This window comes from Aedes albopictus, chromosome 1 (genome assembly GCF_035046485.1).
Source record: "Aedes albopictus strain Foshan chromosome 1, AalbF5, whole genome shotgun sequence".
Taxonomy (NCBI): Eukaryota; Metazoa; Arthropoda; class Insecta; order Diptera; family Culicidae; genus Aedes; species Aedes albopictus.
This window is the reverse complement of record NC_085136.1, coordinates 163,722,874-163,736,578: the sequence shown is the minus strand read 5'-3', so window position 1 is coordinate 163,736,578 and position 13,705 is coordinate 163,722,874. Positions and strand designations below refer to the sequence as shown.

At 48.4% G+C, this 13,705-nt stretch overlaps 2 protein-coding genes across 10 annotated transcripts in view; one reads left to right on the top strand and one right to left on the bottom strand.

Moving 5' to 3' along the window:
- The window catches only part of LOC109431502 (nuclear factor of activated T-cells 5), a 138,489-nt gene that overhangs the window by 4,234 nt on the left and 120,550 nt on the right, over positions 1-13,705 (bottom strand). For 6 of the 9 annotated variants that reach the window (XM_062845724.1, XM_062845720.1, XM_062845721.1 and 3 more), the window contains one exon: positions 13,147-13,452. The exons of 1 other annotated variant lie outside the window; for it this stretch is intronic. In XM_062845724.1, coding sequence (XP_062701708.1) covers positions 13,147-13,452 — 306 coding nt within the window. Of the gene's footprint in view, positions 1-874; positions 1,085-10,076; positions 12,878-13,146; positions 13,453-13,705 lie in introns of those variants that run through there. 2 more of the 9 variants (XR_009996249.1, XM_062845726.1) reach the window with 2 other exon arrangements.
- LOC134285249 (uncharacterized) overlaps positions 1-13,705 on the top strand; it is an 85,295-nt gene that overhangs the window by 58,015 nt on the left and 13,575 nt on the right. The window lies entirely within an intron of this gene.

Genomic DNA, 13,705 nt, shown 5'->3' with positions numbered 1-13,705 from the left:
TATTACACTATATCATATATAAATGAGCCTATAGATACAGAACAAAAAATCTACAACTGAAACTCAATATCTCAGCAGAAAATTTAATCCTTTTTTCCGAGTTTGATGATTTCTGGAAAATATTGCGACATTTGCACGGATTTAGACTCGAGCCGAATTCATTATCATCAAAATCGAATTTCGCACACGATTTCGCAGTGGCTAACGTACACAAGTTCGGATGAGTTCATGACAGAGGCGTCGGATGCGTAACATAAGTTTGATTAGTGTGCAATATCGCTGGTAAATGATGATGGATTCTCAAATTATCACAGTAGTCTAAACATTGATAAGAAACCCAATACCATCTCCAGAAAGAGTAGAGATACCACCAATCTCTTCATGTTGTTTTTCCTGTGAAGCCATAAGATCGTTTCAATAAAATTGCGCGATCTGTTAAAAAGTCGTGATACCTATCTGCTGCCATTCAATTTAATTTTTTTTTTTGACTTTTTGAAGAAGTTGTGATTTTTTATTTAGATCTGAGAATCTAATTGGTTACAAACTGTAACTAAATAGAAGCTGCAAAAGATAACGTTGGACAGAAGCTGCGAAGGAAATAAGATTGAGAGAAATTTAAAACAGCTTTAAAATAAATAACAATATGGCATATTTGCTGGAACGCAACTGCGACGCGATTGTGAAATTGTTCAAATCCATACAGTTTTCAATTCACGAAATGCGCGACTAAATTCAGGCAATTCCGCGAAAATCGCGACCAAATTTAAAGGATCCGCGAAATCCGCGTCGTGGCACATAAATCCGCGACAAATCCGCGAAAATCGCGATTTTCGCGAAAACCGCGAAATCCGCGACTGTTGTAACAGCCCTGCACCTCCTTTGGCTTTACCAGAGCAACGTGAGGAGGCTGCGGCTACCGCCAATGCGGTAAGCGCAAGGCGGCTGTTCCTTTCCTTGGGGATAGGTCGTGTGAACTTTTGAGCAAATGCGTTAATACCTAGTGATGATCTGGCGAATATCACGTCCAAATTGACAAAGTGTTGCTCTGTGATTTGAGCCAGTATGGTAGACAGTTGTTAGGAACCTGTGCCTTCCGATAAGCAGAGCGGACTGTATTTTTGGGGAAACTCGGAACCGAAATAAAAATGCGTCCGATTTACACGAGTTCAACTATGGTTATGATTTTATTCGAGAAAATTACATGTGTTGTGTATGTGTGAGGGTTTTGTCTTCCAGAGCAGAGCTGGTAGCGATAGTTGGATTCTGCAACAGGGGGTTCGGCTTCTCTCCTAACATCTTCCCGGCGTTGAAATACGTTTCAACCTTACTGGCCATCCAGAGGCAGTAGGCATACCTCCGTTATAGCCCGTTTGTATTCGCCCTTCGAAGTCTTCACGGTTACGACTCTGGTTACGCCGTCTTTACCAGGGTGTAATTCGGTAATCCGTCCGAGCGGCCACTGGAAAGGTGGCGCGCTTTGGTCAATCATCAGTACTAGAGCCCCTTCGGTGATGTCAACTGCCTTCGTCCACTTCGATCGGTTTTGGAGCTCCGGTAAGTATTCAGATGTCCACCTTCGCCAGAAATGTTGGAAGATAGTCTGTACTAACTGCCATCGCGAAAGCGTGTTCTGCTTGAGGTTCAAGTAGGACGGCTCACTGATTGCCTTCATCTCCCGACCAATAAGAAAATGTGCTGGAGTAACCGCGGTGTAGTCATTTGGGTCATCCGAACACGGTACCAAAGGTCGCGAATTTAGGACTGCTTCAACTTGGGTCAACGTAGTGTAGAGTTCTTCATACGACAGTTTGTAACCACCGACAATCCTCGTCAGATGGTGTTTCACCTGCTTCACCCCGGCCTCCCAAATACCTCCGAAGTGGGGGCTCCGAGGCGGGATAAAGGACCATTCGATCCCTTGACTTGTGCAATAATCCGTAATCTTCTTTGCTTGCAGTTGATCCTTGAATAATCGCGCCAACTCTTCAAGCTCGGTCTGTGCCCCGACAAAATTCGTGGCATTGTCGGAAAACATCTTACAAGGCAGCCCCCGACGACTTGTGAACCGCCGCAAAGCAGCCAAAAACGCATTCGTCGTTAGGTCGGATACTAACTCCACGTGGATCGCGCGAGTTAGCATGCAGACGAATAGACTAACATAGGCCTTCGTGACCAGTGGCCGGCGACCTGCAGTGAACGACTTTATCAAAAAGGGGCCGGCGAAATCTACGCCGGTGTAGGCGAAGGTCGGCGCTGGTTGGACTCGGTAGGATGGTAAATCTCCCATGAGCTGGGACGTCTTCATAGGATTCGCCCTAAAACACGTGACGCAGCTAGCGATGACCTTCCGTATGGTTGACTTCACTCTCAACGGCCAAAACCGTTGACGCACTATCGCAAGAAGACCTTTCTGACCAATGTGCAAATTGGATTGGTGCATACTCCTTACGATTGCCACCGAGAATGGATGTCCAGCAGGCAAAAGCATTTGGTGTCGGCTGTCGTAGGCCACCAGAGCGCGTTTGATGCGTCCACCCACGCGTAACACACCATCGTCTGTATCGATGAACGGTTTCAGACCGCAGAGACGGTGCTTCGATTGACTTCCTTCAGCAATTAATCGCAGCTCCTGACGAAACGATTCCTTCTGCACACACCGTACTGTTACCAACAGAGCGGTCCTCAATTCCGAGACAGTTAGCGGCCCACTGATAATCGTCTCTTTTCTGCTAACAACGTATCGCACAAATCGAATCAAGTGGGCCATCGAACGGAGAATTTTGTCATAATCGTTCACTCTGTCAAACAGCAGTAGTCTCCCCATCGGAGGAGTGACAACCAGCGAGATACCAGTCTTCAGTTCCGGCACGTCTTCTTCCGCCAACGGTTCAAGTTGCACTTCTTCAATCGTATTCGTCTTCAACATGGGTGGTCCACCCCACCACATCACGTTGCCCAACAGCTTCCGAGGAAATTCACCACGTGAAATCACATCCGCTGGATTTTCGTGGCTCGGGACGTATCGCCAAGTATACGCACCCGTTACTCGTTGGATCTCGCTCACTCGGTTAGAGACATACAATTGCAGGGCCTCCGGTGGTTTTCTAATCCAGCAGCAGACGATCTGAGAATCGGTCCACAGGTTTACAGATTCGAAGTCGATATCGATCGCAGCAATCGCCCTTTCAGTTAGCCGTGACAGAAGCACAGCTCCTAGCAGTTCGGCACGAGGAGTAGTGATTGGCTTGCACTTACCCGTTTTCTTTGGAAGAATCCTGGATTTGCTGCAGATTAGATGCATGGTAACTGTGCCATTCTCCTGGATGACGCGAGTATAGAGGCATGCCCCATAAGCCACGTCTGAGGCGTCCGAAAACCCATGTAGCTGAATGGATGTGACGCCTTCCGTTGAAATCCATCTGGATACGCGTAGACTGTTCAAGCAACTTAATTCGTCACGGAAGCTGCGCCACTTGTGGATGATGTCCTGTGGGACGGGGTCGTCCCAGTCAACTTGTAGTACGCTGACCTCTCGAAGAATCAATTTCGCCGCAGTGATTACCGGGCCAACCAAACCCAGCAAATCATATATCTTCGCAACCTCACTGAGAATTTTTCTTTTCGTTGTAGCTTCCGTGTTGCCAGGGACGACAGAGAATGAAAACCAGTCGTCTAGAGGATTCCAAACGACACCTAGGGTTTTGGTAACGATCGAGTCCGCGTCACCTACCTTGAAATCCGTGCCACGGTGTTCCTTTTCAACGTGCTGCAGTATTTCCGGCCGATTGGCACACCATTTGTGCGTCCCAAAACAGCCCTTCGCCAACAATCCACTTACTTGTTGCTGTAATGCGCACGCTTCCTGGATGGTATGCGCACCACCAATCACGTCGTCCATATAGGTACTCTTTTTGATTACTCTAGCCGCTTGAGGGTATTCGTGCTGATGATCCTCTGAGACCTGGCGGAGTGCCATAGTCGCTTGGAAGGCCGACGATGCCAGCCCGTAGGTGACCGTCGAAAGCTCGTACACCACCAGTGGCTCGTTCCGCTCGTAGCGCCATACTATTCTTTGGTATCGAGTGTCCGGGGGAAGAACGCCTACCTGTCGAAACATTTTGACGACGTCCACCGTGAAAACGTACCTGTAGCTTCGGTAGTTCAACAGAATAGAGAGCAAGTCGTTTTGGATGTTCGGTCCTGACATCAGGGCGTCGTTGATTGCCACTCCCGAAGAAGACGCTGAAGAGCCGTCGAAAACGACCCTTAATTTAGTGGAGGTGCTGGTAGGCTTCACTACACAGTGATGTGGTATGTAGTAAGCGGAGTTCGGCGCCTCATTCTCGTTCACCGTTACTGCGCTCATGTGGCCGAGGGTTTCATATTCTCGCATGAAGCTAGCGTACTGTTCCTTGATTGCTGATTCCCTGGCCAGTCGTCGTTCCAGCGAGAAGAACCTCTTCGTCGCCGCAGGAAGGGAATCGCCAAGCTCATTTTTCCTGTCGTTGAACGGATGGCGCACGTAATACCTTCCGTTCTGATCTCGCTGGTGGGTCTCACGGAAGTGCTCTACACAACGCTCGTCGGATAGTTGGTTCGGATGCTGGATCTCATCGCAAGCCTCAAGTTGGTAGAACATACATTTATTTGTTCCACATCATTAAGACAAGACATAATCAACAATAGTACGCCACAATACTCGGTTTGTGGCTGCCGCTCTCCATCCTCGGTCACGCCCAATGCTCGCCAAGTCACGCTCCACCTGGTCCGCCCATCGTGCTCTCTGCGCTCCACGCCTTCTTGTGCCAACCGGATCCGTTGCAAACACCAGCTTTGCAGGGTTGTTGTCCGGCATTCTTGCAACATGCCCTGCCCACCGTATCCTTCCGGCTTTGGCCACCTTCTGGATGCTGGGTTCGCCGTAGAGTGCAGCGAGCTCGTGGTTCATCCTTCTCCGCCACACACCGTTCTCCTGCACACCGCCGAAGATCGTTCTTAGCACGCGTCGCTCGAAAACTCCGAGTGCTTGTAGGTCCTCCTCGAGCATGGTCCATGTCTCGTGCCCGTAGAGGATTACCGGTCTTATTAACGTTTTGTACATGGTGCATTTGGTGCGTGGGTGAATCTTTTTCGACCGCAGTTTCTTCTGGAGCCCGTAGTAGGCCCGACTTCCGCTGATGATGCGCCTCCGAATTTCACGGCTCACGTTGTTGTCAGCCGTCAGTAAGGATCCGAGGTAGACGAATTCCTCCACCACCTCGAAAGTATCCCCGTCTATCGTAACATTACTACCCAGACGGATCCGGTCGTGTTCGGTTCCGCCTACCAGCATGTACTTTGTTTTTGAGGCATTCACCACCAGTCCGACCTTTGCTGCTTCGCGTTTCAGGCGGGTGTACAGTTCTGCCACCGTTCCAAATGTTCTAGCGATAATGTCCATGTCGTCCGCAAAGCACACAAATTGACCGGATTTTGTGAAAATCGTTCCCCGGCTGTTGAGCCCGGCTCGTCGCATCACACCTTCCAGCGCGATGTTGAAGAGTAGACATGAGAGTCCGTCACCTTGTCGCAGTCCCCGGCGAGATACGAATGAACTGGATAGTTCACCCGAAACCCTTACGCAGTTTTGCACACCGTCCATCGTTGCTTTAATCAGTCTAGTCAGCTTCCCAGGAAAGCCGTTTTCGTCCATGATTCTCCATAGCTCTGCGCGGTCGATACTATCGTATGCCGCTTTGAAGTCGATGAACAGGTGGTGCGTTGGGACCTGGTATTCACGGCATTTTTGGAGGATTTGCCGTACGGTAAAGATCTGGTCCGTTGTCGACCGGCCGTCGATGAAGCCGGCTTGATAACTTCCCACGAACTCATTTGTTTTAGGTGACAGACGACGGAAGATGATCTGGGATAGTACTTTGTAGGCAGCATTCAAAATAGTGATCGCCCTGAAGTTCTCACATTCCAAATGGTCGCCTTTCTTGTGAATGGGGCAGATTACCCCTTCCTTCCACTCCTCCGGTAGCTGTTCGGTTTCCCAGATCCTGACTATCAGCCGATGCAGACAGGTGGCCAACTTTTCTGGGCCCATCTTGATGAGTTCAGCTGCAATACCATCCTTACCAGCTGCTTTGTTGGTTTTGAGCTGGTGAATGGCATCCTTAACTTCCCTCAGCGTGGGAGTTGGTTCATTTCCGTCCTCCGCTGCACTGGCGTCGTCGTTCCTTCCGTTGCCGTGGGCTCCCGTGCCTACGTTCTCCACGCCGTTCAGGTGCTGATCGAAGTGCTGCTTCCACCTTTCGATCACCTCACGTCCGTCCGTCAAGAGGCCTCCGTCTTTATCCCTGCATATTTCGGCTCGCGGCACGAAGCCGTTGCGGGATGCGTTGAGCTTCTGAAGGAACTTCCGTGTTTCTTGGGAACGGCACAGCAGTTCCATTTCTTCACACTCCGCTTCTTCCAGGCGGCGCTTTTTCTCCCGAAAGAGGCGGGTCTGCTGTTTCCGCTTCTGCTTATAACGTTCCACGTTCTGTCGAGTCCCTTGCTGCAGCATTACCGCCCTCGCTGCATTCTTCTCCTCCAAAACCGTTCTGCACTCTTCGTCGAACCATTCGTTCCGTCGATTCCGTTCCACGTACCCGATGGTGCTCTCGGCTGCGTCGTTGATGGCTGCTTTCACTGTACTCCAGCAGTCCTCTAGAGGGGCCTCATCGAGCTCGCCCTCGTCTGGCAACGCGGCCTCGAGATTCTGCGCGTATGCTGAGGCGACATCCGGTTGCTTCAGTCGCTCTAGGTTGTACCGTGGCGGTCGCCGGTACCGTACATTGTTGATGACGGAGAGTTTTGGGCGCAGTTTGACCATCACCAGATAGTGGTCGGAGTCGATGTTGGCGCCACGATAGGTCCTGACGTCGATAATGTCGGAGAAGTGCCGTCCGTCAATCAGAACGTGGTCGATTTGAGATTCCGTCTGCTGTGGTGATCTCCAGGTGTAACGATAAGGGAGGCTGTGTTGGAAAAAGGTGCTACGTATGGCCATATTTTTGGAGGCGGCGAAATCAATGAGTCGTAGGCCGTTTTCGTTCGTTTGCTGGTGGGCGCTAAACTTACCAATCGTCGGTCTGAATTCCTCCTCCTGGCCTACCTGAGCGTTCAAATCTCCTATGATGATCTTGACGTCGTGGCTTGGGCAGCGGTCGTACTCGCGTTCGAGCTGCGCGTAAAATGCGTCCTTGTCATCATCAGTACTTCCGGAGTGTGGGCTGTGCACGTTTATTATGCTGAAGTTGAAGAATCGGCCCTTGATCCTCAACCTGCACATTCTTTCGTCGATCGGCCACCAACCGATCACGCGCCTCTGCATATCACCCATCACGATGAAAGCTGTTCCCAACTCGCGTGTGTTGCCGCAGCTCTGGTAGATGGTATGATTACCTCTAAACGTTCGCACCATGGATCCTGTCCAACACACCTCCTGCAGCGCTACGATGCCGAACCCGCGGTCCTTCAGTAGATCGGCGAGTATGCGGGTGCTCCCAATGAAGTTGAGAGATCGGCAGTTCCACGTACCGAGTTTCCAATCACAAGTCCTTTTTGTTCGCTGGGGTCGTTGCCGTTGGTCTCGGTTCGTATTATTCTGTTGCTGATTTTCCGTTACAATGGGTTTTTACGGCTGGCTCGTAGGGCCTGACACCAACCCCCTACTTTCCGGAGGACCATAGTGCACAGTTGAGCTTAGAGTCCTTCCCTGGCACTCGGACGTAGATCAGCCGCCCCTAACATGGGGATCAGACGCTGTTGTGAGCCGCTCCTCCTGGAGAACAGACGCTCAGGTTTGCCGAAGCAAACCCCCCCTTCCCTGTCAGCCTACGACCAAAGGTCCCACCGGGGTTGGTTACCCGATCTTCCCTAAGGTTGCTCATAGTTTCCGGCCGGTACCGCGTGGAGGTAGGGATAGGAGTTGCTGGGCAGAGGCTAGTGGATCACAATGGGATCTGAGTTGCGCAGCATACCCAGCCTTTACCGTGCCCAAGTTGGTAGAAGCTTCGTAGAATTTCGCTCAAGTCTTCGTCGGCCGTTTGGCAGAAAGATCGAGCGATCACAGGTGCGTCAGACGGAACTATTCCGACGGCGACCCAACCGAACTCGGTGTCGGTGAGTAATGGCAGGTTCGATCCAAGCTTCAGCTGGTTACTCTTCACAACGTCCCAGAAGATTTCTGCACCAACGAGCATGTCGATGCGTCCTCGTCGGTTGAATTCCGGGTCTGCCAATTTGACGTCGACCGGAATGGGCCATGCTGCTACGCTGAAAGACCTTTCTGGAATGTCACCAGTAATCCTCGGTGCGACGAGGAATTCCAAATCAGCATGAAAATCTCCGGTGCGGGATTCGATTGTCAGGCGTGCCAAACGACGGATTCTTGTGTTCGTCCCGTTGAGACCACTGACAGTGTAGTCAACAGGTTCCTTCTTCTGAGCGACCAAGTTAGCGAATCGCTCGGTGACAAAATGCTCTGTCGATGCGGAATCCAGCAGGACCCGGCAGGGGTACACAACCGAATTGGAACCACGGACCCGCACCACCGCAGTAGACAGCAGTTTTTGCTTCGTTTGGCATCCGACATTAACGCTGAGGGTCGTACCAGTGCCGACTTTGGGTGTGTCAACTTCGGTACCGACATCGGAATCCTTGCGAGGGGATCGTGTATCTTCATGGGCGGTATTCGGTGCGGCTGTGACAACCGAATCTGATGTCCTGGAGCTGGGAACTTCGTTGGTGTGAAGCGATGAGTGGTGGCGCTTGCCGCATTCACGACAGCTGTGCGTTGAAGTGCAACCGTTCGTGCGGTGACCTCTCTGCAAGCAGTTGAAGCAGCATCCCGATTTCTTCAGCGTGTTATATTTCTCACTCACGTTCATTTTCTTAAAGCTCTCGCATTTCCATAGTTCATGAGCATTTTTGCATACAGCACACTTTAGTTCACTTTTCGTATCGGGTTTCAGTTCACTTGTGTTCACTAGCGTGTGGGCCTTGACCACCGCTTTCGGTTTCACACTTTCCACTTTGGTGTTCGATTCAATCTTCTCAATCACTTTACACTGTTCTTGCAGGAACGCAATCGTATCCTTGTAGCTGGGCAACGTGCCCGGCTTCTGCCGCGTCTCCCATGCGACTCTTGTTGCCTTATCCATCCGCGAAGAGATGATGTTGATGACCATTTGTTCGCCGAGACCTTCCAGTCTGAGGTTCAGGTTCCTCAAGGCTTCAATGTTTTTGTTGCACACGTCAAGCAACTTTCGGAGATTTGCCGAGCTGTCCTTGGTAATCCTCGGTAAATTGAACAAACACTCGATGTGCTTGTCGATGATAATCCTTCTATCTTCGAATCTATCAGTCAGGAACTGCCAGGCAGCATTATAATCATTGCTGTTCACAATGTCCTGGTCGATAATTCCAGCCACCGGACCAACAAGCGAGTTGCGTAGGTGGTAAAGTTTGATAGCTGGATCTTCATGCGGGTATCGATTCATGATGGTCATAAACATGGATTTGAACGAAAACCATCGTTCATACGACCCATCGAAGGTCGGCAGCGGCGCTTGAAGTGGGGGAAGGTAAGGCATGGCTGTTCCGAGTGTGACCGACGACGGCGGCGCTGCGACGGCGACGACATTCTTCTTCGTTGCCGCTTCTTGTTCTTCTTTTTGCTTCGTGGCCGCTTCCATCAGCATACTCAGCCGAATCGACAGATCGGTGTACATCGTCTCAAACTCGATGTATTTTGCTTCTTGTTCGGCTCGTCTCTCCTCAGAGAGGGGCAGGGCGTGGATCAAATTTTGGAACTCGTTATATTCCCGGTACGATTGTTCGATTGTTTTTTGATGCAACCCAAGAAAATGCAGATTCATAATGTTCGGGTTGGGTGCACCATCACTGTGCTCGATAGCACTTTTCACACGCGTAAGTTTGCCCTTCACTGCCCCTCTCTGATAAGAGAGAGTCTTGAGCTGTTCCTCCATTTTAGACACTTCCTGCTTTGCTTTCTGTTGTGATTTCTGTTCGGCGACTGTTTTCGCCGGAGTGGACATGACGCAACACGATCACTCTCACTTATCCCGAGCGACGGCCATTTGCATTTTCGATGGCGTGTCGCTGCACCCGACCAGCGTTTCTGGTGAATGCTCGAATTCGACGATTTTTCGCGGAAAAAACACTCGCGTCGACGTTTTTCCACTACTTCTCACTTTATCCGGCCATAGAAGGACCAATGTGCCTTCCGATAAGCCGAGCGGACTGTATTTTTGGGGAAACTCGGAACCGAAATAAAAATGCGTCCGATTTACACGAGTTCAACTATGGTTATGATTTTATTCGAGAAAATTACATGTGTTGTGTATGTGTGAGGGTTTTGTCTTCCAGCGCAGAGCTGGTAGCGATAGTTGGATTCTGCAACAGGGGGTTCGGCTTCTCTCCTAACAGAACCCAATAACCACAAGGCTCTATTATTCGTCTTGCGTGCTATTACAGTGTAGTCATGAAACTGGCGTGTTCTATGTTAGCCGAGTAATAGCCCTATAAGCCCAAAAAGGCGAAATAATGATTACTTGTTAAGTTCACGGCTGTTGGATCTACCCTGTCCAAATATCCCGCCTATTTCGGTTACCCGCGTCAAAGTTTCCAGCATAGATTTTTTATGCTAATAATAAAAGCTTATTCAACACTCTCAACATGGAATAAGAAATTCTATTCCTCATCAGAATCGTCACTCCTTCTCCTCCTGTAGCTTCCGACGAGTCTGGATCCGCTCTAACAATGGTGCAGTTTTCGTGGTACAATGAAATGTTGAGCTGCAGCCATGCTGTGATTACAACCATGTCTATTCCGTGGGTTACAAGAATGCGAAAAAAAACTTCAGCCTTGTTTCGGATGGAACGGCAGCTCCAATTCACAAACATGAGCGATAAAAGGATAGCCATTGTAGAAATTCATATCAAATGATTGGTTCGCTGAGGGCGAGAAATTGCACTGCCCTCGATTGGCAATACGAAAGCCTGTGTAATAAGTAGCTCACTATAGTGAATCAAATAAGCTCCTCCACTAAGAACAAATTTGGGAACTCGGCCTGGGAGTTTCGCTGGATGACCAGGGAGTACTTGAGGTCAAACTTTGTTGGGTATTCTGCCTAGAAGTTGGCTGATATTGCCACGGTTGCCACTCGCTTCTCTGGGTCAGCTATAGGTGCTCTGGAAACCTTCACAACGTTGATTTCTGGACTACTGTGCAATGGTAGCCGCACCGCCATCACCATTGTTGATATCCTCTTTGACGCAAAAAATGCCCCGAAACAACCCTCCTCCTTGGTCAATGGTAGCTTGATATTGAACTGAGCACTTGTTGACGGTAATCCGTTAAACGGATTCCTGCGACGGCGATGTAAATCTAGATAGGTAAGCTTGTTAATCCAATGTTTTCCACTTACAGTAAAAACTCAATGGCAAACTCGCGTGTCACACCTCGAGCATGTGTGCTTGTCAACAACGCAATCATTGCTACACTCGTCTCTGAAATGACCACCAAAGGTGTATGTGCTATTGTGCTGTCACAATCAATGCATCTGTTTGGAAAGCTTAATAGGAAATATTGAATCTATTGTTCGGTACTGATGCTTTCAAATAGCAACACCTCAGTACTGATGTTTTCAGACAAGTCATCGTATAGTGCTCTTCGCAAAGCCTTCCGCTAATTGTGGGAAGCAATGCTAGTGTTTATCACATGATCTGAGACAGCTCAAACCGTGATTTGAGCGGTTCCAGTTATTGATGGAATACTTGTGTAGTACTGCAGATCTTGGAACACTTAACATAGGCAGCCGTTAAGCTTTCCGTCATAACGCTCCTCTCTAGCAGAGCCAGCCACGTAGTAAAAGAGTTTTGTGAATCCGTTGATTGCGTTCCCGATCCCATACGTGACATACAAACGCCATTCCATTTTTATGTATATAGGTAGATGGTACAGACTCACGATCAAGAAATAAAATACAATTAAAAAAAATCAAAATGAAATTCTAGCAGGATAAAAACAATCAAGCATGCATGCGCACTAACTACATTACCATTACTATAGGTGATTGTAACCACTTTCCTTCGTAAATTTAAATTTGAATTAAACAAAAAAGGTGAATACCAACCCAAAAAAAAAACAACAATGACCGTCCAATTTTGGCGTTAACTACATAATTTATGTATCAAGTTATCAAGTTTTGAATGTTTCCAAACAAAATTTGATCAGTAATTCGATCAACATTTCATCGACGAAAGGCATATCGTCTGCAAGATACTTAAATATTTGGGAAGCTTCGGAATGTGACTTCGGATAGTCGAGTCCGACGTGTACCACCAAATCAGTGAAGCGTGTTACATTGTAGCAAGCCTCGAACGAACGTTTTTGCTGGCATAAGTACATGTGTACACAAAAAGCGAATTTACATTTCACATTTCTAATCACATTCATAACGCAGTTTGTTGGTTTCATCGCAAAGAATGTTATACGGTACAATGATAATGCTATATCCGACACGACACACCATGAACACTCCTTTTTTTCACAAATCCATCTAAGCCGAAAGAAAGATGAATTTGTGAAAAAAGAGCTTTTGTGGTGTGGGCTCGGATTCAGTTTGGCTTTCTATTCTTGTAGATTCAAACATACATAGCGAGGAAACCAACACTCTACTGTGGTTCTACAAACGGCCATTCAAGCGTACTAGACCACAAGCCACATAACATGTTCTAAATTAAAGTACTCATGTATGCTAACCTTGGGTAAAAGAGGCCCTGAGAAAGTTGCAGTTGCTGCTGATGTTGCTGATGAAGGTGTCCTTCAGTGGTCATAACGCAGCATGAAGTGAAAATTATTTACAGTACAAATATGTCTCATGTGCACGGAATGACAACGAAAGTGGCGAATGAATGATGTGAAAAGTGATTACGACATGATAGGGAGGGTGTTAGTGCGAATACTATGATAGGAAACGAAAGCATTATCACTATATAAGATTGATGTGAAATGTTTGTAAAACCAACCCAACCTCACAGCACACGTGAAAATTTGCTTGTCAGTAACAAGAAAAAAGGGCTACATGCTTACCGTGGGAATCGGGCAGAGCACCAGAAGCAGGTGAACTAGACTGGCGCAGCATCGCTGACGAACTGTAGCTTTGATGGTGGTGGGACTGCTGCTGCAGTGTGGGTGCAATTTGAGTCTGATGAAGATGGGAATGGCTAGTGCTTAGGTTGCTGGTGATGCTGCTATTTCCGGTGCTACTACTGCCTTCAATTATGGTGCTACTGCTACGGACATATGACGATGACTGCTGGTGGGAGAATGGCGTTTGCATGCGTCTAATTTTGGATTCCAATGGTTTGCACAGTGATCGCTGGTATGACGTGCCACCTTAAAATAGCAAAACATTTTTAGGAACGGAAATCTAGGAAAAACTTAATCTTATGAAGTATGACACAAACTACGTTATACATCAAAAACTGCTGCCAGCACTCGAATAACAGTTCCCTTCGACATTTCATCACTTTTGGCTTAGCGTTATGAATAGTCATTATTAAAAAAAAGAGTCCCAAAAACCTTAATAATACTCTAAGAATGAAAGACCATCAAACCAGTGGACTCAAGCTATTGCGAACCTTCCCCG